At 44.3% G+C, this 21,781-nt stretch overlaps 1 protein-coding gene across 1 annotated transcript in view; it reads left to right on the top strand.

The window, feature by feature from the left end:
• The window catches only part of SLC1A4 (solute carrier family 1 member 4), a gene marked incomplete at its 5' end in the record, with an annotated part of 28,396 nt that extends 6,976 nt beyond the window's left edge, over nucleotides 1-21,420 (top strand). Inside the window, 7 exons of the mRNA XM_082756899.1 lie at nucleotides 1,699-1,741; nucleotides 2,499-2,561; nucleotides 8,209-8,375; nucleotides 11,623-11,856; nucleotides 12,917-13,111; nucleotides 14,677-14,811; nucleotides 17,273-21,420. Coding sequence (XP_082613025.1) covers nucleotides 1,699-1,741; nucleotides 2,499-2,561; nucleotides 8,209-8,375; nucleotides 11,623-11,856; nucleotides 12,917-13,111; nucleotides 14,677-14,811; nucleotides 17,273-17,507 — 1,072 coding nt within the window. The 3' untranslated portion in view covers nucleotides 17,508-21,420. The remainder of the gene's footprint in view (nucleotides 1-1,698; nucleotides 1,742-2,498; nucleotides 2,562-8,208; nucleotides 8,376-11,622; nucleotides 11,857-12,916; nucleotides 13,112-14,676; nucleotides 14,812-17,272) is intronic.
• Nucleotides 21,421-21,781: the final 361 nt, after the last annotated feature.

The raw sequence follows: 21,781 nt of genomic DNA, 5'->3' as shown, positions 1-21,781 counted from the left end.
TGATATGAGAAATCGAAATGATGTGCTCTGGTTTTTCCAACAGCATGTTTTCCTTTTCCTTCTGGTTAAAAACACGCACTGAGCCGGCCCATTCATACATGTGGCATTTTACTCCAGATAGAAATAAGTGCTTTGACTTGGGGAGCTTTCTCTGTACCCGAGTGTTACAGCTGCTAAAGCATTTCTGCATTTTAGCAGCCCGGTGTGTACTACACGACCAGTTCTTAAGCATCTTTGTAGGGTTAGAGCTGTCTCCTGCTTTCAGGCAGGCGGCTGTATTGGCAAAGGATCAAAAATTGCATTCGTGGTGCTGCCAGGGCTGTGGGAAAACCTTCGTCGTGCGGCAGGGCGACAGCTGTGCAATGGAAAGGACCGACGGCCTTATCTGTGCCGTGTCTTAACCTTTCCTGAGCTCCTCTCCCTCTTGCTTTCGAAGATCTGACTCTGCTGCTCTGTTCCTTGCTGTGGTTTGGATTTGGGCTTCTGTGGGATGATCGCAACCAAAACCCTGATGTGAAAGTGTGTTTGCCAGGACAACTGCGGCAAAACTGGGGGGATAACAGGGCAGAGATAGAAGAGAAAAGTGGCTTGCTTTGAGCCCATTTCCGTGCAGTGCGAGGAGCAAAGGATGGGGAGAAGCTACCCCAATTCTTTTTGCCACAATTAATGGGTTCTGGGTAAGGTCTTTTGTTTCCTTGCCATGAGAATTCCCGTCCCCCCGTGCTGCGTTCAGCCGGCAGTGTTTCCAGTTCATCCCCCTTGCCTCCCTGCCCTCAGCAGCTAGGGTCCTGTCTGCCTGGCGAGGAGCAGCTTCTCTGCCCGTTTTGCTTTCTGACACAGCAAAAAAAGGCTGCTGCTTGGCTCAGGGAGCTCATGCTCTTTACCCAGTGTATGGGAAGAAAGGAAGCGTGGCATTAAAAACAACCGGTGAACTCTGAAATGCAACAAGAAGCAACTTCTTCCGCACATGCCCCAGTTAATCATTTTGCCTGGCCGTGTTGCTTCACGGATGCACCGAGTGCCCGATGCGGGCGTTCGTCTCCTCACACACTATCCTCTCTGCACAGATGTGCTGCTCAATCTGCATTTCTGGGTGAAGGCACCGTGGATTCGGGTGTTGCAGCTTTTTTGTCCTTTGTCACGACTTCCATCCGTGCCGTTTAACCGCGCCAGCACTCGCAGACAGCTCCGGCCCGTGGCATTGTTCTGCCTCAGCTTCGCGTTCGGGAGAGCCGCCCTTGTTGTGCCGAAGGCTTAAGCTGCTCGCTGAGGTGGATTGTGCTGATTGGATTGTCCTTCGTGTTCGTGCTGTGGGCAAACTGTAATCACATGAGTAATGTTAAAAACCTGCCGAGCCCTGGAGGCCGTAAGCTGTCGCTGCAGCCAGTTTGCGTAGCCACTGGCTGGCGTGTTTAACTAGCGTCGGGTCTGATTGCCTCTGATATCCGACCCAAATGGTCAGCTGTGGGTGCAAGCAGGGGTTTTCTGGGTGAGCAAAAGGAGGGGGTGTGGAGATGTCGCATCTCTGGAGAAGCATCTGCTCCATGCTGCCAGACTTTCTGCTGTCGTATGTTCCTCGCTAATGCCACTGTGCTTGCCTTTGCAAAAGGAATTTGGTTTCTGAGAGTAAAACATCTTGACGCAATTATTTTGGAAGTTCTAAAAGAAATATTTCATTTTCTTGCTTGTATTTTACAGAAACCTGTTTCCTGCAAATCTCGTTGCTGCGGCTTTCCGAACGGTAAGATACGTGCGGATTTTAGACATGAATTACACTGCAGACAGACCAAGTGACTGCTGTTATTTAAAAACAAACCAAACAACAGCAACAACCAAAAAAAAAAAAGCCAGAAAGAAGTCATATAACTTGCAGTAGGTGGAATTTCTAAAAGCGCCTGATGTAATCAGACATACAAATTCCATGGCAAACGGTGTGATTTTGCAGGGCTCTGTATGTTCAGGGATGAACTAAGGTCCTCGTTGCCTCTGTGCTGCCATTGGCACAGGTAATTGGCAAGCACAAAAACTTTATCTGAAGAAATAAGACCCAAAGAAGCGCCCTGCTCTTGTGAGGTGTCTAGCTTCTTTATCAAAGTAAACTGTTGGCCTTGATTTCAGGTGCTTTACCGACAATTGTAATGTCTGTCTCACCATTTTCTACAGGTGAAACAGTGCAAGCACCACTTGCCTTCCACAGGAGCCAGTGCAAACATGTGGTGCATGAGCAAGAGCAGGGTAGAGGAGAGGGGAATTCCTCTGCTGCTACCCAAATCGGGGAGCTCAGTTGTCCCATAGCACCTCTCTGTTCCCACATAGGGAAGGAGCTGCATGTGCTGCTCCCCTTTTGCAGCACAAGGCAGGCTCATTTTCTCCACAGTATGGTCTCCAGAGAAAGTTCCTGACAGTAGCCTTGTTTTTGTGGAATACTGGCTGAAAGAGTCGTATTGGTGATCTGCTCAGCATAAACTGTTTTTTTTTTTCTTTTTCCTTACCTGCAGTATGTAACAGAGTACAAGACAGTGCTCAGAAATACTACCTCTGGAAATGTCACGGTGGAAAAGGTAAGGTCACTTCTTAGGTTTTTATACACACCCATTTATAGTATTTGACTGCCTCACGGTCTTTAATCCCTTCCAGCACTCACAGGAAAGAAACAAGATACTTCTCTTTGTCTGGAACTTAGACACACAAGCCTGATGAGTTCATCACAGTCACAAAACAAAGCTATGATGGACAAGAGAGTTGGACTCAACTAAGCTTACACTTGATACCTTATTTTTAAGACATGCTTTCTGAGACCCAGACTCACCTGATCTAAATTTTGATTAATCCCTCTGCCTCGTATTTCCAAATAATTTTCTGTAGCCTTGGAGTTAAGTAGCAATCAGAAAATCAAACATCTTCATTACTGGCCAGAGCCAACATGTTACAGATCCAGCAGTAATTAAATTTGCCTTACAGACAGCATGCTACAAAACAGACCAAACATCTCACCCTACAGCATTTCACCTCACTCCAAATGAAACGTCCCGTGTGCTTTTGTGGGATTTTGGGGAGACGGGACTGAGCCTGGAACTGACTTTGAGTTATTTTGTATTTCTCAGGTTTGCTCTGAATGTCTGAAATGATTATTAGGCATATTACTGTATTTTCAGTATGATTTATGTCTCGCTAGGGCAAGACCTTTGTAATGTTGCTGTGGAAGGGCTCAGGTGGGGCTTGCCCACCAGTTCCACCAATCTGTGTGGAAGGCAGTTTCTGCTCTGAAGCGAATCCCGAGTGCAGGAAGCTCTGTCCTCATCACCTTCTCCTCTCCATGCGTGGCGTGTGAGCAGGCGATGCAGAATGCTGTGTTTTCAAACCCTGCTTTGGGCTCATGGGCTGAACTTTCACCAGTCCTGGAGGCAGGGTGGCAGGTGACTTCGATGGCACAAGAGCCGAGCAGGGGAAAAGTCAAGCCTTTATCCCGCAGCGAGCAGTTTAACTGGGGAAGAAGGCAGCCCCATCTGCTCGGGCTCTGCCCGTGCCTGTAAGATCGCATTAGCCCAGATCTGCGCTCACCCGATCTGACATGGGTGCGTGGGAATGACTGCAGAAGAGCCATGTGACCCCAAAAGAGCACTTTTCTTTTCTCATGCCATTATATCCTCAGGCAATACATGCCTGTGCAGCCTTGTGCTGCTGCAACCAATTTCAACATGAAAGGCTGTAACAGTGTGTACTTAGGCACGTGTGTTTGCTTGCAGAGTGTGAAGTTATTCATTTAAGCAGGGGTAAATGGAAGGTGGATAAGATTCCTCTTATTCATCTTCAGTGAATAACATTGGAGAAACTTCTTGCCAACCAAGCACAGATCGGGGGCAACCATATCCATTAGACATAGGCTCAGACATGGAGCACTTTTAAAATTCTTTTTAAAAAGTCATCATGCTTCCTCAACAGATAAAAATGCACCCTTAGTCGATTTGAAATGTGAGGTTATTTTTCAGTTTTCTGTCTTTTTTTTCTCACTTAGCAGGTTCCAGATTGATGTAATATCACAAAAAATATTCTGAATTTGTCACTGGTGTCTGGTTTTGCCAGTGGTTATGATGTAAATGTTATTTCTCCTATTACTTTCCCACAACTTCCTTCAGTTTTTGAAATTAAACGAGATCTCAGCTTCTATAATTGCAGAAGACGTCCTCCTGTCTCTAGGGAAGAAGGCACCAGATAATAATAAAAACAAAAAATACCATCTCGGTGTTGTTAGCTCAGTTTCAGTATTGGTCTAACTACATTAGTTACGGATAGATGAGAACTAAGTTTGGAAAGAAAGAGTATGATTTTTGGGTAACGAGTAGTATAAATATCACAGCCATAGAAGCTGGGTTACAGGAACCAAGATGGTATTCCTATCTCATATTTTCTTTCATCAGCAGAATATTTGAAGAGGGGAATTTTTTTTCCTTCTTCTTTCCATATGAACCGTGTAGAACAAAATTTTACATTGATTTTTTTTTTCCACTGGTTAATAATTCCTGTCTTCTCTTGCTGTTGATATGAGTAGTGGGGCACGTAGGTGTCTGCTCAGCCACATTCTTTGTGTTGTTTCACATGCTCCCTCGTGTTTACCTAGCTTTTATGGCTACATCCTCTCTGTCTCTTTGGCAGCAAGGCTTCCTGGGGCACAGACTATCTCAGTTCCCCAGCTGCAGCACGGGGAGGCTGTGAGGGATGCCGAGTTCCTCCTGTGGCCGTAGAAAAAATACACAAACTGCTCATTGCTCTTCTTCCTCACATCACATGGCTGCATTTTCTTTTCAGCCACCTACTACTGGGATAGCTCAATGTCAGCAGTTGTTTCCTTAATACACGTTTTGTTTTTAAGAGCTAAAAAACAATAGGATCTTCAGAGGCTTCAAGGACCAGAAGAGATCTATGCATCTTTCTATTAGGACACATAATTTCAGGCAAACAATAACGCGCTCCATAGTTTACCCAGGAACAAAGCTCTCATTAAAGCTGTTTTTGTTTGGTGTCCACAATGCTACTTGGCTTGACAGCTCCTTTGGGATGATGGACTCTTCTGTTAGAGTACAAAAAGGCTGTTCAGCATCTGCCAGTTTTAGAGGCTGGGATTGAGAGGATCTTCCGCTGAGGATTTACTGCTGGGCTTCTTCCATATTTTGCTGCAAGGAAATGCAATTCCCCGAATATTGCAGACTCTTCCCTGAAAATCAAGGGGACAACTTCTGCCTAAATTCGCAGTGATAATAGGTGATGGGGAATGTTGGAAAGAAATGGGCTGAAAAGGAAGAAAACGCGAGTGAGACCTGAAGGCAGGGGGAAACAGCTAAGAAGTTCTCAGTGGCTGTGCACAGAGCCCTCCCTCTTGCCACAAGGAGCTCAGGGGTCTCCAAATTACAAGAGCTAGGCTTAAAAGGGCTCTGAAGTGTGAGCACCTGGAGAACAGCAGCAGCTGGGAGCAAGGTGGAGAGAGACATCTCCAAGGATGAAAGAGGACTAAACCTCATGTATTGCCACTCTTGAGAGGGATGGGGTGAAGGAGTTAGAGAAGAATTGGCCAGTTTATGCACAGTAGGCCACTGTGAATGTTAACAGGAGGTGAGAAGCTGCGTGTACCCTGGCTGTAGCTAACTGGAGATGAGAGTAGCACGTTTTGCCCTCCTAGCTTTCCAGGAGCAAAATCTGGCAAGCCTTTGACACCCGTTGCTCTGAATGAGGTGGAGCGGCTGATGCTTGTGGGGTCTGAATGAACCAGAAGAGCGCTGACCCACTCTAATCAGGGAAATGATGTTCCAAATTGGGCACAAGGAGCTCTCGCTCTGTGTCCCTGGATGCCCTGCACAGCTGGTGGGAAGCTGCGTGATCCTCCTGCAGATTCAGCGCAGTTCTGCCTCGTTCTTGAGACCAGATCGTTGGGAAGCCCAAACGGCAGCGGGTTGCTAGGCTTCAGGCTCACGCTGCTGCATTAATGAGTTGAGAAGCAGTTCTCCAGCAGAAGGGGTTTAAAGGAGAGAGATACTTTGCAAAACACTGGTGTAAGTAGTGTCGTGAAACTCCCTCCCGCTAACATCCAGGTCAGGATGCTGGGCACTTTCAGCAGCTTGAAACACCGTGTGTGTGTTGCATAGCAAAGTTTGATACAGATTTTTTTTTTTTTTCCTGAATGAGAACTGAAACAAACAAAAAGACCATTCAGTGTTGTGGGTTTGTTTTTGTTTTTGTTTGTTTGTCTCGGTTTGTTTTTGTAAAAACATTCTTTGGGGTGGAAAAAATTGGGGCCCATTATGGTAAAAGTTTGTTCCAAGCAGGGGTTTTCATACTAACCTTGTATCAAATGAACCTGATATGAGATGTTATATAATAAAATAATAAGTCTAAAATACCAGGATGAAAAGTCATATTGAAATGGCAAAGTATTCCATTCGCTCCATGTGAATTGTTTTCTGACGTGAAAACACCTACCTTTTGCCTGAGTTGACATTTCTCAGAGCAAGCTTTGTTTTTATGAAATGATGTGGCCTACAAGAAAAAAAAAAAAGTCAATCAGCATCATTTTACTGCATATTTATTTACTTTCTGTGAATAAATCTGTCATAAATTCAACACTCATACATTGATCCGATGAACTGTCAATGAAACTTAGTTAAGATTTACTATAAGGCTGCTAGAACTGATTTCCTATCCTATTTTTACCAAAAGAAGTGAAAAGTAGAAAATGTGCACGTACTGTGTACACAGACCATTTATTGAATTACTAGGAAGGTCTCATTTTTTTCATCCAACTTGCCTGAGAAGAGTTTAGGGTTTTCAGACACACAAAAGAGAATGTAGACAAAACTAGCAGACAGAAAAGTTGCTGTGTGTGCAGAAAACAACACTTCAGACATCTCTGGAGATACACCGAGTCCCAGTGCTAATATGCTGTCCATGTTTTCACTTCTCTCAGTCTGAAATCAAATAAATACCAACTTCACCCTGAACAAGCAACTACCGTAAAAAAATCGCAGCTCCTATATCTAATTATTTAGTAGCTATCAAATAAAAAGCCAGAACCTCCAGTGTCTGTCCTCATAAACACAGTTGTTAACAGCAGTTTAACCTTCACACTGCATTGTGTATCATTTATTTCATCCCCTTCTGTGCAGCTCTGCGTTTCCACCTGTCACTAAGAGACAGTCCAGCTCAGCAGTATATTTCCAGAGCAAGTCTCATCTCAGGCACGCTGCTTTTATCTGTAGCAGATCAGTACCCTGAGTTCTTTAGTCAATATTCATTTTAAGCTTTTAGCTGAGAATATGTTTTTCTTTCCTAGTGTTGAGCTAGTGTCTACTTAAACTAGCCAAAAGGACAAAGCTTGTCCATAAATCTAATTTGTTTTCGAAGCCGTTCCAAATAAAATAAAAAAATGACATGTAGAACTTGTACTGCCAAGTAGGAGGAAAAAAAATGTTTGTCAAAACAATTGTATTTTTACGAAGCCACAAGAGCACTCCCTCAGTTCATGCGATACTGCTTTGCCAAAAAAAGTCCCTGCTCTTCTTGAGAGGCAAACCGTGAAGGAGCAGCTGACCAGACTTGTGAGTAGGTTGGTTTTTGTGAATAGACAGATCCTGTTTTTCATCCTCTTACTTGTACCACACAGACACACAATTTCTGAGAAGGAGAACAGGTATTTCTTCTGCTTTCTGTACGTCTCCCCTGGCTGACGTGGAGACGTAAATGAGTGGCTTTCCCACTTTGCTACCTTACTCTGCCTTTTCTCTCCTTTCCACTTTGTAACACTGAATGTCTTCTCATGGTTTTCACCTCGGTATAAAAATTGTACTAAAGCAATGGAGCTAGCAGTTTCTGAAAGTAGATTCCTCTCAGAAGTGTCAGGAAATAACAGTGTGTTTGGATACTGTAGTGTATTGGAGGGTGTAAGGGCAGGTAGCGGCAAGCCCTTTCCCTCCTCAGTAAATCCACGCTGGCTGGAACCAAAGAATTTTGTATCAGGACTAAATCCAGATCTTGTTTGGTTCCTTTCAACTGTGTACCACGTTTCCATTCTGCAATGCTGAGCTGTCTCCAGTAAAGTGCTGCCCTTCCCAAAATAAGTTCTGCATGTTGACTTTAGGTCAGCAACAAAACAAGGTGACCCTTTTGTTGGGTTTTGCACCAGTCTCACATCTAATAAGTCTCCTTATTTTACCTCAACAGATCCCTGTTGGTAATGAGATTGAAGGGATGAATATCCTGGGCCTCGTGCTGTTTGCTCTGGTTTTAGGAGTGGCGCTGAAGAAGCTTGGCCGGGAAGGAGAAGATCTCATCCGCTTCTTTAATTCGTTCAATGAGGCAACTATGGTCTTGGTCACCTGGATTATGTGGTAAGTGTGTGACTGCAGGTACATCTGCACTAGATCATTATGCTTAGCCAGGAATCCCACCATTTATCCATCTCTCCAGCTTTTTCACACCAGATCTTTCACCACAGCAAGAGTCAATGTCATGATGTTACTCTGTAGTGTATTTTCTTCTTGCCTTTGACCTGTTGTGCATAACTAAGGTATCAGATAGATAGCTGCTTAAAAGTCCTCTCCAGAACTCCATTTCAATTAATTCAACACTCTGTTTCAAAATAATATAAGTCCATGGCTAGCTGCCATCATGTGCCTAAAGGCAATGGTTTTGAATGAATAAATGAGATGTCAGCAAGTGTGGAAGATGGCCGTGTAAAAGCCAGGGTTGTTTGTTCTTGGAGTGCACCTGCAAATGTGCAAAATGCGGTGCCAAAATCATACTTGTAGCTTCATGCCTCGGTTTTTCTGATGGTCAGGTGGTTTCTTGTACTGACCTGAAAGATACCCAAGGAGATCAGAAGATAGCCCCACTCGCTGCTGTGTGGTTTGAGAGGAGCCTTGCTGAGTGCAGGAATACAGAGCCCCGTGTGTCCACTTGGATCACAGGGTGACAGAACCTACGTCCCTTTCCATAGAACAGGGGAATGGTCTCCATCCTACTGAAACAGTAGTGCTGGCTATCGAGTGTCCATTATTTTTATCGGCAGACAATAGTGGATCTTGAAATCTCTGTTCATATTCTAAGATTTTGTTCATTTTCCTGGGTGAGGCAGGAAGCAGTGTAACTAGCAGAGAGTTTGTTACTTGTTTGTGCTTCTCCAAGGATGCTTCTCGCTATCCCATGCCAAAGAATAGGTGTTTCCTAAGGTTTGATTGTTTGTCTCCTGCCTCTTAATGAGCAAATCCATTACTTCACTCAATTCCCTGAAGTCCAGACACAATTATGTTGTGGATGTTGCTCTGACAGATCTCACAAAGCTTTTGGCACCCAGTAAAAGCCTGTATGTTAGGAACAAGGGTACACTGAACTTTCTCACTAGGAGATAAATCAATAGGTTTAGGCCACCTAAGCTCTGGAGCAGCCTCCTGACCAGGTTTTGTCTGTCAGGCAGTGTGAATCTCGGCCTCAGAGCAGTAGCGTGGTTGTTTTTGTACAGCTGGGAGTTCCTCCTGTGAAACCAATGGTACTTATAATACCTCACATGCAAAAATAAAAATATTCATAAGCACAGCTAGCTAACAAATTAGCAGTAAGGCATTTCTCACTCCTTTTCTAAAGTAATGCTGGAAAAGCTATAAGGTTACCTCAGCAAAGGTGTGTTTTCTCCCCTCTTTCTGCATTTTTTGATTCCTACTATTTTTCTCCCTCTAAGAAGCAGAAAGGTTTTAAGAAAAGACCTGAATTTACACAGGCAGATCTCTCTGTTAGTTGCTGTCCTAAGGGATTGAAAAATTTGAAGTTTGAAAGCAGCTTAAGTCTTTTGCTCCGGAGTGTAATTCCTTGGACACTGAATACTGATAAAAGGCAGTTCTTGTATTCAGCTGATTACTGTGCTAACACTTCAAGCTAATCAGATGATATGTAATCCTTTACTCTGGGATTATTGGGACCACAGCTGACTCTTAACATTGTAGTGCACCACAGTCCTTACTTCTCTTTCCTTCCTTAAGGCTCTTGTGTCATCCTGGTATTTATCCAAAATCTGTCGAGCTGCATGTGCTTCCAGAGGACACTGTGGAATGAGTCAAATCATGTTACCAAGAGAAAAGGCTCTTTTACAGTCCCATTCATCAGCCTTCCTTGTATTTAGCAGCACTTTAGTCTCAACTTCCAGCTCCTTCCTCTCCAGCCTTCTTCAAAGGGAGGGATCCAGTCTCAGGTCCAAGTCCAGTGTCTGTGTTTGCAGAGCTCGTGCAGCACTGGGGCTCAGGTAGACCTGGCTGGTCTGGCAGAGGCTAGGTGGGAAGGTTCAACACCCCCCTCCAGAGATTTGGCCAGTAGAGGCCAGAGAAAAGATGCTCACATTGACCTGGGACGTAAGGAGGTGCAGAACAGAGGAGCTGCACAACTGCTGAGGGAGAAGCAGAGGCTGATCTCGGCAGCCTTAAGGCTTGCACATGTTTCCAAACCTTTTGAAGTCTGTCCCAACTCCACTGATCAGCCTCGCTGAATGCGGGCACTGGGTTGCAGGGAAGAGTGGGATAAAAACTTTCTTTATTCCTGAGATGTGCACGCATATCTTTTGCAGTCATGTGTGTCTGGGGCAGCATTTCGAAGAGCTGCGTGACCTTTTAGTCTTTATTTAATCTCAGATGCAGGAATAGGTAGAGATGCTCAGCCCCAGGCTTGCCAAATACAGCTTGGGAGGAAATGAGGCTGGGCCTGAAGTGATTTCAAAAGTTCGCTCGGTAGCTGTTGTGCTGCAGATGTAAGAGCAGTTCTGTCTTTCCAGGGCTGTTCTCAGCTGCACTGTTACGGGCAGAGGTGTGGCTGTGGCCCACATGTGGCCCTTCCCCTGGAACAGTTCCAAGCCTTTCTGACAAAGGAAACTTCAAACAAACGCTGACGTCCGACGACATTTCTAGATAGGAGAGGTGGGAATGTACCTACGTGGCTGCTGGCTTGAGGGAGGCTCTGGAAGCCTGGTCGTTTGACTTAGCCTTTCTTTGGTAGGCAAATAGCAGAGTTAATTGCTTGCTTTGGCAAGTGCCTCAGCAGCTTTTAGCTGAGCTCTGCAGTATGGGTCACTGGTATGGGCATAACTGCTTCTTTCCTACACTGAACGTGTTGGCACCCAGTGTGTCCACCATCTTAATGAACTTTAAATTCACCTCACTCTTCCAGTTCTTTCTCCACTCCATTGACATGATACTGCTCCTTTCTGAACACCTACCTTCCCTTCAGTAGTGACCTTAGCTCTGGGTCTGTGCCTGCCTTCCTCCCTGATGCACTAAAACGTCACATTGATGTCTTCAGCCTCAGCCAGCATTTCTACTTCTTGCTAGGCTTTCTTTCTGCATTTTCCTGGATATTTCTCTGAGCGTCTAAGTGAACAGAGCTTTTCCAGTTTGACTGTTTGCCTTCCACCAAGAAAATGTGTAAGAGAAGCCTTCCAAATTTGAGTAACCTGAGCATGTGGTGGGGTATGGTGCTTCTCTTCAGTAGGAGCAGCATATTCTTAGAAGAACGTTATCTCTAGAGGGGAAAACGGCATGTTTTTCAAGGTGTTTTATTTTTACTGTACTTAATGGCAGGCCATATTTCTTCACACAGGTATGTCCCTATTGGCATTATGTTCCTTGTTGGGAGCAAGATTGTGGAAATGGAAGATATTGTGCTCCTGGTGACCAGCCTGGGAAAATACATCTTCGCCTCTATTCTGGGCCACTTCATCCATGGAGGAATCATTCTGCCGCTCATTTATTTTGCATCCACACGTCAAAACCCATACCGTTTTCTCTTAGGACTTATCACACCGTTTGCCACTGCCTTTGCCACTTGCTCTAGGTGGGTTTCCGTGCGTCTTCTGGGACTATAGACCAATTGTGTTAGTGGCTGCAAGCTGGTTATATCCTAACACCAAATTGTGTTGGGTTTGGGGTGAAAATACTGCTCCTGAGATTGCAATAAGAGGCTACTGAGCACAGGGAGTCACACTGTTGTCAGCAGCCCATTGCACAGGAAATACTGATAATTAGCTGTTGAAAACAATTCCTCAAGATACTGGGAATGTAACATTATGCTGAGTTGGAAATTCTGGGGGGAAAAGGTGAAAGTATTTGCCTTAAAAAGATCTTGCCAGCTGTCCTTTCAATTTTAGGTAAAGTGAGCATCAGTAGTGAGGGACTTTGTCCCGCGATGTTTAGTTATCCAAGTTCAGCAGGATCTAGAACAACTGTAGACTGATTTTGCAGGGGTAAAGCAGATTTATTAGCTAGAGTAAAGTGACTTAGCGTTCTTGATTTCAAAGCTCTGGCCTGAACAGCTTTTATTTGTCGTAACCAACGTTTGCCAATTTATTGAGCATGTCATTTACATTTTTCCCAAGGGGCAAGCTCCTGATCAAAGATCATAACTAAATAAAACCACTTCGGGTCATCTCCAAAAGGAGTAGATGCATGACTGTCACAGGAGCTCAGTTAAACACAAAGTAGGAGAGAGTTTATGAATGAAACCTTAGAGTTTATAATGCAAGAAGTAAGTCCAGCAGTGTTTTTTGATGTGTTGGTTCATTTGAGAAAGTAATAGTGCAGCAGGTTTTGAGCCCTTATCATTCCACTGCACTATTACGCCTCATACTGAGTCAGGTCATGAGTTCTTGCGTCTTGGAGGTTGAGTCCTTACCAGCTATTTCTGGATGGAAGCAGATTATTAAATATTGTAGCTCAAGACCAACAAGGAGGGACATCGCTGTCATGACAGAGAGGGACTACAAAATGGCACCATCTTCTTGACAGTCTGTTCTGCAGCGTGTTAGAAACATGATAGTCATGAGACAGCGACTTCCCATTCAGTGCACCCTGATGCTTTGTGTTTGATTTTTTTTTTCCCTTTTCTATGTTTCTAGCTCGGCCACTCTCCCGTCAATGATTAAGTGTATCGAGGAAAACAATGGAGTCGACCACAGGATCAGCAGGTTTATCCTTCCTATCGGTGCAACTGTGAACATGGATGGAGCTGCTATTTTTCAGTGCATGGCAGCCGTGTTCATTGCTCAGCTGAACAATGTTGATCTCAACGCTGGGCAAATCTTCACTATTCTGTAAGTTGCTTGCTATTGTAACCACATCCTTCTGGCCCCCAGACACATTAAAGCCTGTGGTCTCCCTGTTAATAGCTAGCAGTTTGCATTCCACATCTCTGACTTCAAGCTAGCAAACTGCTATGCAACATAATTATAGGGTCATTAAAGAACAGAATCTTTCAAGCTTTAGAAGATTGGCTAGAATCTCTATTTAATAAAAGGTGGGACCTGGGAGGAGTAACTGAATTATGAAACAGACTTCGAGCTGTTTAAAGCTGTTCCTCGCATCAAATTTGTCTCCTTCTTTAAGGATCAACTCTAACTCCATTTGCTGTTAAGCTGAATAACTGTGGCATGCTGCTCTAAGCAGAAAGCTACCGCATATTTACCCTCTGAATATCCTAGAAAATCCTCCAGCCAGCTTCTCAGTTCCTTTCGTATCAATTTCATACTGAAGACTCTGTTCTTGTTTACCTCTGCCCTTCCTAACATCACATCACAGGTTTCCCAGGTCAGATAATAATCATCCCCCTCCTGATACGCTTTTCCTCATTATCTACTCCGCCACCTCAGTCCTGCCTCCTTGTCTGGGACTCTCTCCTCTCCATGCCTAGAACAGCCTCCCAGGTCCCATATCCTGTGAAGTGTCATTCTCTTCAATTCCCTCCCCCAAATCCCTGAAGTGAGTATCCTAGGAGCTCTAGCCCCTCACTGTGCCAAGAATCCATAAGCTGTATCCACCAGATACCTCTTAGGACCTTGCATTTTTTACCCTTCCTGGCCAGGTTTTATTTCCTTCCTTACTGCATTTCTCAGTATATTGTTTGTCTATTTAAGGCAGGGCTGGGGCATTATTTTCTTTGCAGATGGCAAAATTAGCCTTTCAGGTGTTAACACAGGCCTGAGGACTACGCAATAATAGCCCGAGGAAAATACAGCTGTAGACATCTGCAAACAAAAAGGTGCAGGATCCATGTCCACTAGCACATGCACTGCTTTCAGGTCTGTTTGGATGCAAGCAAAACACAGAGCAGGGGTAGTGCCATTAGCATGTGTTTATGAACAGCATACTCGGACTTTTGAGATGAAGTCTTAAAGCACTTTAATCCTACACAGCACTCAGGCTGGGTTTTGAAGTCTTGGTCAGAGCTAATTAGCTTCGGCATTGCCCTACCTCGGTGGTGCTGCTCCCTGTTGTGGAGCAAGCTTCCTCCGTACCCTTTTCAGTGCATGGCACAGTTTACCTTTTTGCATTTTGGACCAGAAGATAAAATGTATTTGGTATCTTTGAACCGATACATGACTTGGATGTAATAGTAAGGCAGTGGGAAATAGCTCAGGTTTTGTTTTTCCCCCAAAAAAAGGCAATGATAGTGTTAAAAACAGAACCATTACCTTGGTAGCTGCTGCAGATGCCTGCTGAGCAACTGTACTCTATCCCCATTACAACGCATCAACAAGCAGGAAGGGGTTTGCCTGGGAAGCGAACGATCTGTGTGTCCTTGCTGTAGACTTTGTTTACAATTGCTGCAGCGGGGAAATGTGTGCTGTAATGCTAACCAGAAACACCAATTGGTTTGCAGTGTGACAGCAACTGCGTCCAGCGTGGGTGCAGCCGGGGTTCCAGCCGGAGGAGTCCTCACCATCGCTATTATCTTGGAGGCCATTGGACTTCCGACCAACGATCTGTCTTTGATATTAGCAGTGGACTGGATTGTGTAAGTACTTCGGGCCACATGTGTGTGCTGTTGCATGACACGTAGCGTTTTCAGCTGGAAATACAGCTCAGGGTAGTCGAAGTAGCGCAGTATAAAATAAAACTCGACAAGATGTGGCTGTTTACAGGACAGGGAACTCATGACAGGTGATGAAGAATGGTGGAAAAGGCAGTCCCTTCTCAGTTAGAGCAGTTAGAATGCTACAATCCCTCTTCTGCTTTTTTACTGAGCCCTTAATGAAACATATTTCGTCCTGGTTTCAGTTCCCCCGAGAAGAATTGTTAAAAGTTTGTTCAAGCAGGTATTGACACTGCTGGGAATTAGTTGGGCACTGGAAGGGGAGGAGGAAAAAGGAAATTGAATCTGAACAGTGGTGGAAAGCTTTCTCAGCCATATGTGTGCAGCAGTCTTCATCAGAAGCTGTTGCCAGCTATTGTTTGAACTATAAAAGGAAGACTGATCAAAACACCAACACAGGCATCACAGAGAGCTGCCGTCCGTTGGCAGGGCAGGCACACAGAGGCCTTGCAGCATTCATCACAACTGTGGGCAGTGTCACAGCTGGAACATGCTGCTGGGAATCACAAGTTTACCACACGGTATTATCACCCTTCCCTTCCATCTTCTGTGAAAGACCTAAGAGGTCAGACCTTTGCTCAGCTCCTTCTCTCCTTTCCAAGAGCTGTTTCCCTCCTTGAAACATGAGAGATGATCTCCTTGCCCAGCTCTGTTGGGAAGAGCTTATCTCACCACTCATGTAGTTATGTCCTCATTAAAGCCTTAATTTATATTTTGTCCCACCTAAATTAGATTAAGCCTAGAAAATTTGCTTTAAGTACTGGGGACCCAGCCACGAGCCACATGATAAAAGTAAATGCCACATGCAGATGTTTTCTTATTGCTTAAATGAGCTCTTGGAAAAGGGTTTCCCTGCTTTTCTTCTCAAACAAGCCCGTCTGTCTGCAGTCATTAGAGATACTAGAAAATCAAGAGTTCTTAGAATACTAGAGAAAATCAAACTGCAAGGGCTTCTCTGAGCACCTATGATTTACAGCATGCCTGCACTTTAAATACTAGTGCAATAAGCTCAACGTGATAATTTAAAAGCATGAACTGCTCTCAAGCCAGCTGGTTGAAGTCGGGTCATGCTGAACCACTGGCCAGTAAAGGTAAAGCAATCTGGATCCCACTGGGATTTTTTCCACTTGACAGGTCTGGGGGCACTTCTTGGTTTAGATGTACATAGTCTTTCCCCACTGCAGTTTGGAAACAGCAGCCTCTCTATACAGATGGCCTGCTTCCACGGAAGATGTGGAAATTTGGATATCTGAGGACAGTCTTGAGTTGCCAAGGCTGAGGAAGAAGACAGCTGTATTGCCTTCTTCCTTTCACACACCAACACACATCTATGGAGCTCGATCTTGCTCCAGCATTTTTGTTAGGGCTAATGAACTCCTTCTTGCTGTCACCACCTGGGGACCAGCCACCTCCAAAGGACAGGAGAGGCAGGCAAAGCACTGGCTGGCCCTTCGTGTCTTATCTCCCGAGGGATTACAGTGGTAGCTGTGCTTTCCACAAGCTGTACTCGGAACTGCCTGGAGGCACGAGCGTAAAACTTGCTGTTCCTTTCTCACTGGGCTACCCTTAGCCTGTGTCACGCTGGCTGCTTTTGTTTCAAAATACGTAGTATCCCTCTGTGGTCAACACTGTTGTTCCAGCTGAGGAATTCAGCCTTGTGGTAAGAAAAGCAGGGAGGAGGGACGGAAGAGCCCTGGATCTCGTTTTAATGCCAGCTGTTTAATTACCAAAGAAGACCATAGTTACAAGTTAAGCACATGCTGAAGTAATGCTGCAGAATTACTAATGGAAATCTCAAAAGGCACTGGAGAAATTGTTTTTTTTTTGAGTCATAAACATCTTCTGTTTGACCCTGAGACACAGTGGTTTTGTGCTGTAGGACTGAAGATTAGGACAGGTGCTGCTAGCAAGAAACCTAGAGAACCCAGTCATTCTGCCTGCCTTTGGGAGGACACCTTATGTACATGTTTGGGCTAAGATGTCTTTCTATGGTTAAAAACAAAGTTGGGTGCTCTGAATCACTTTCTGAATAAGCCTAAATCAAGTTCCTGCTCTGAACTTGCACTGGAAACCTGCTGGCCCGGGGAAGGGCGGAAAAAGAAAGACGTCTGAGAAACAGCAGCAGCATTGCTGCGACCTGCTGAGAGACCAGAACTAGTTGACAGTAACAGTTGGGCCTGCCTTGAACCCTCTCCTGTGCACGTTTTTAGTTCTGAAATGGTGATAATATTTCTGTAGAAAATACCTACGGTAACAACATCTCCCATCTCTAGCTCCATTAATGTCAGTGGATCTGGGGAGATGAATTTGGTTCTCCTTACGGTGTTGTAACTCTTAAACTAAAAGGCCACTGCTTTGTTTTCTTGTTTTTAATCTTAACCAGGGACCGAACCACCACAGTTGTGAACGTGGAAGGGGACGCCCTAGGAGCAGGTATCCTCAATTACCTGAATGAAAAAGACAAGAAAGAAAAAGAGCAGGAGCTAAAAGAAGTCAGCGTAGAAGCAGTTGCTAACAGCAAGTCTGAAGAGGAGACGTCGCCTTTGGTAACCCACAAAAACCAAGTCTCCAACGCAACCAGTACAGCAGACCCTGAATCCAAGGAATCAGTATTGTGAACTAGAGGCCGTTTGTTAACACGTGTCCTAGAAGTGGACCGGGGACTTGTTAACGCACCTAGACGTTTGCAGTGCTAACAAGGGCTGGGTGGCTCTTGAAAGTTTTCAGTTCCAGTCTGTTTTGAAATTTGCTGACCACGGGAAGGGGAGGGAGGTGGGTTGGGGAGAGAAGGGGCAACGAGAAAGAACGCTGGCTTTATAATAGTGTTCTGATAATTCCCACGTGTACATGTATATATGTGTTGCATGGACACACACATATACATGTAGGGGAAAGCAATGCCATTTGAGACCTGTTTTTACAAGAGATCTGTTAGTAAAGGCCCTAATGAGTTGGAGGTGGGGAATTAGGCAAATCCCAATAAGTGCTTATTGTAGGGAGAAATTAGTAAGCTTATTGTGCTGCTGTTCAAATGGAGATGCAGTTTAGAAACTCCAGAGTGGGTGAGAATGTTGCTTTAATTTAGTTTCTTGCCTGGAAACACTTACTGTCAATTACACACGGAATATGAAGCAACATTTTTCTCCCACTCCGCTTCCTCTCCTGTTCTCCAGTCACTTGAAAATGTCAAATAGAACCTGGAAAGTAGCTTTTTTTTTTTTTTTTTTTTTTTTAAAGTGTCATATCTGAATTAATCACAAGGGTCCAAACCTTGTTCCACTCCCCCACTGCATTGCAGCTCATAGCAGCTTTCTTGCCTTTTGGTGAGTAATTCCCACATTTTGGAACCAAACGAAGGATATCTTAGAGCAGATCAGGAACTGGTTTTCTCCTCCCCTCTTAGCAAGCTGTTGAGAAAAAAGTCCAGAGGAAGCACAAATTTTGTTAAAGTAATCCCTCTGGGGCTTGAAAAATGTGGAGTCCATTCCAGCATAAATATGTCTAAAAGAGGCTTGCCTGTGACATCAAGAAAGCAAGAAGTCAGTTCCCTTCATGAAAACACACATGCACCTTTGCTAGCACTCCACGTCCTGCTCATGTTTGTTTAATGGGTCAGTCCAAACAAATTAAGCCATATCCCTTTTCCGGCAAAATTGAACAGGGGAGAAAAAAATCTGAACACATGTGGGAACTGACGACAGGCAGGTCTGATTGTTGGCTTGAAAGGGGAAGAAAGGAGGTGAGTTTCTAACCTCAGTGATCTCTGGAGCAGTTGCATACCTGTTCCTGCTAGGAATTTGGTCCTGCTACAAATGTTCAGTGATCTCTGAGTGTTAGGACAGTTGTATACCTGATCCTGCCAGGAATTTGGTCCTGTTACAAACGTTCAGTGATCTTTGAGCATTAGAACAGTTGTATACCCGATCCTGCTAGGAGTTCGGTCCTGCTACAAATGTACTTCCAGCAGCAGCTTACATTTACTTCTGGGTGGTGCTGGGCTGGGGTAATGCTTAATGGCAGATGGTAAACTTTGCTTGAAGCTGATCCAGATGCTTCTGGATTCTGACTCCACCTTTTTTCCTTTACCACAAACTTCCTGATTTTGCACCCCAAACCTGATCAAAGTCCGGCAAACATTGCAAAGGTCCTGTTGATTTCTCTTGGCATTTTGGACAGCAAGTAGTTACAAAATGATGGCTGTGCATACGCCAAGATTTGCCTGGACTTGTGACACTTTCCTTTGGCTGCTTTAGCGAGATGAGTGCATGTGGTCAGTCCTCCACACTGTTAACTCAGTAATATATATTTACACTTAGCTTTGATGTACAATAATGATAAGTCTCCCCTTTTCTTTCTCCTCTCTTGCTTCAGAGGAAGCTATCTTGGAAAGATACCCAGTTGCTGATGTTTATGTTCACGGCACTAGGAAGAGGCAGCTCCAATTTTAGAGCAGCAGCAGCCTTCATTTGCAAAGCACCTTTCCTGGTAAAGGGACACAATGAATTTTGCAAAAAGACGCTCAGAATGAGATGTGGCCACCTCTGAGGGACAACACAGTGAGTGCGTCACGACTGGCTGTTTAACCGTGTGCTGCAGCACTATGCAAACAAAGTGAGAAAGGATTAGTCAGCCCACTGTGAAACTACAGGTGAAGTTTCTTTTTAACCAGCTTATTTATAGCCATGTCTGCAAAATCTGATCAATCCTTGGCTCAATTTAAAAATGGAAGAAGACAAACACAATTCTCTAGGGACATCCTTTGGCGAATATTTATTATTTCATTTTCAGCAGATCAAGACCTGCTGAAACTTTGCATTTCCTCCCATTAGAATCATCCAAACTCCTTTTAACTCAGGAAACTAAAAGCATGCTTTGTAGCTGACAATGTAAGTCAACAAATAAGAAGTGTTTTGAAAAAATGTTTGAGGTTTGAAAAAATGGTTGTCTGTTACACTCCCCCCCCACTTTTTTTTTTTAACAAGTCTAAATGTTTCATGGAAAAATGTGAATGCACCAGAACTGCAAATATTTTGATCCTGAAACAGTATATGGATGCTTCAGGAGAACTGGAAATCAAAACTGTTCCCTGCAGGCTGGGTTCTGTAGATGCATTTCTATCTCCCATCAGACATTTAGCTCCTTTGATGCTCTCCCTCACCATGACACGTTCAGCTCAGCTGAAGACATGAGACCAGGCAGCACCCAAACAGTAAGTCCTGTAAAGCATCACAGCAACATTTGAGAATAGGAAGTTGCTCAGTTCTGATTTTTCACCCCAGAGCTAATGTTGCCAACAGATGAAAGTACTTTAGGGGTGAGTGAAGGCTGGGCTTCCTCACAGACAACACCTAGCCACTGCTTTACTGATTTTCCTTCCCTGTGGTGCTGCTTGATTGTACCCTGTTCCTCTAAGCAGCATGATGTAGGCTGTGGGGCATTCTTTCTGGCAGTAGATCCCAGAAAATGGTTAAATTAATGCCAATTATCTCAGAGTTGTCTTAATCTTTTCCACTAGCAATGCACAAGCTAAATGTGTTTGCTGAAGAATGCCTCTCTGAGTCCCCATTAACAGATTGCCATGTTTTGCATCAAGGCGAATGTCTAGTCCTGTGTAAAGCTTGGTAGAGCAGTCAGCTTTATGAGGCCAAATCATTCCTATAGCTGGAATTTAACAAAGGAAGTTTAATACTCCTCCTCCTGGAAGCAGGTGCCATAGGGTTTATATGAACCATTGAGTATTTAGGACCCGTCTTTTATCTTGCCAGAAATTTGTAATCTTGCAGAAGTCCTACTTTAGATTTAGAAAGCTGCCAGTTCTTTTGTTGTTCGCACACAGCAAGAGGGATCCCAGAGTTTTCTGTGGAAGCGTGAATGCTGGGTAATGACTGCTTTTCCAAATATCTTCTTGGTCTTTTTTGTTATTATCCGTGTCAGAAATTATATTTCTTATTTTTCTGTGATGTTACCATTCCTTGTGATGGCCCTGTCATATCTCCTAGGGCTCTCTGCTTGGCTTCAGATTATTTTTACCTAAGGTACAAATGTAAAAGATCTGTTATTGCACTCTCTTGGACTGTAAAAAAAAATAATTGACACATTCCAACAGCTGCCCTCGTAACAGTGTGAGTCCTGACTGAGATGGAAGACTTCACCACTTGCTTTAAGTGGTCAGGGTCTTCAGGTAAGGTCTCTGGGAGAAAAATGGAAGGGCTGTTGGAGGACGTGCATTTTTCTGTGCTCTTTAGATGCAGTCCTCAACCCGCAACGCTAAGCCATGAGCTTCCTACTTCAGGTCCCCATGCGGCCTCATACCACGGGGCTGTGAGCTGGCTAAGAAGGTGCTCAGCAGCAGTGCAGGTGCAGCTGGTGGCACCTGCTCTGCTCTTACCCAGGCACTCCACAAATCTGTCCCAAGTATGGTACTTCAGTGTCTTTTGAGCGGATGTATGAATTCTCCCAACTTGACTGTAAAAGTGAATCCCTTAGTGAGTTGCTTTTTATTTCAAAAGGAAATAAATTCCATCTAGATAATGCTGGTTTTCTTGCTTGGTTTTAGTCTTTTGGAAAGTACAAATCCTTCTCATCCCTTCTGGTGTTTTCTTCAAGGTATTCACAACTGGGAGCTGCCATTGCCTTTCCTGCCACAATTTGTTTTCATTTCATTTTTAGGTTTCTGATGGGTTTGTGTCTTGGGTCCAACAGTGAATTCCTACTGGTATTTTTCCTTTTTAAGAGCTGTTTCTCAAGGGGAGCTCCGGTCACATCCTTTCAATTCAAGAGGAGTACTGGAGGCATCTCCTTGTATATACGTCATTTATTACCATGATGGAAGCTTTCATGCTGCGTTGTTGAAATGGGACTGTAAAATAATAATAAATTCTAGTATTACTGG

This window comes from Aythya marila (assembly GCF_965140915.1).
Source record: "Aythya marila genome assembly, chromosome: 3".
Lineage (NCBI taxonomy): Eukaryota > Metazoa > Chordata > Aves > Anseriformes > Anatidae > Aythya > Aythya marila.
Note: the sequence above shows the minus strand (reverse complement) of the source record. Positions and strands in the feature narration are given on the sequence as shown.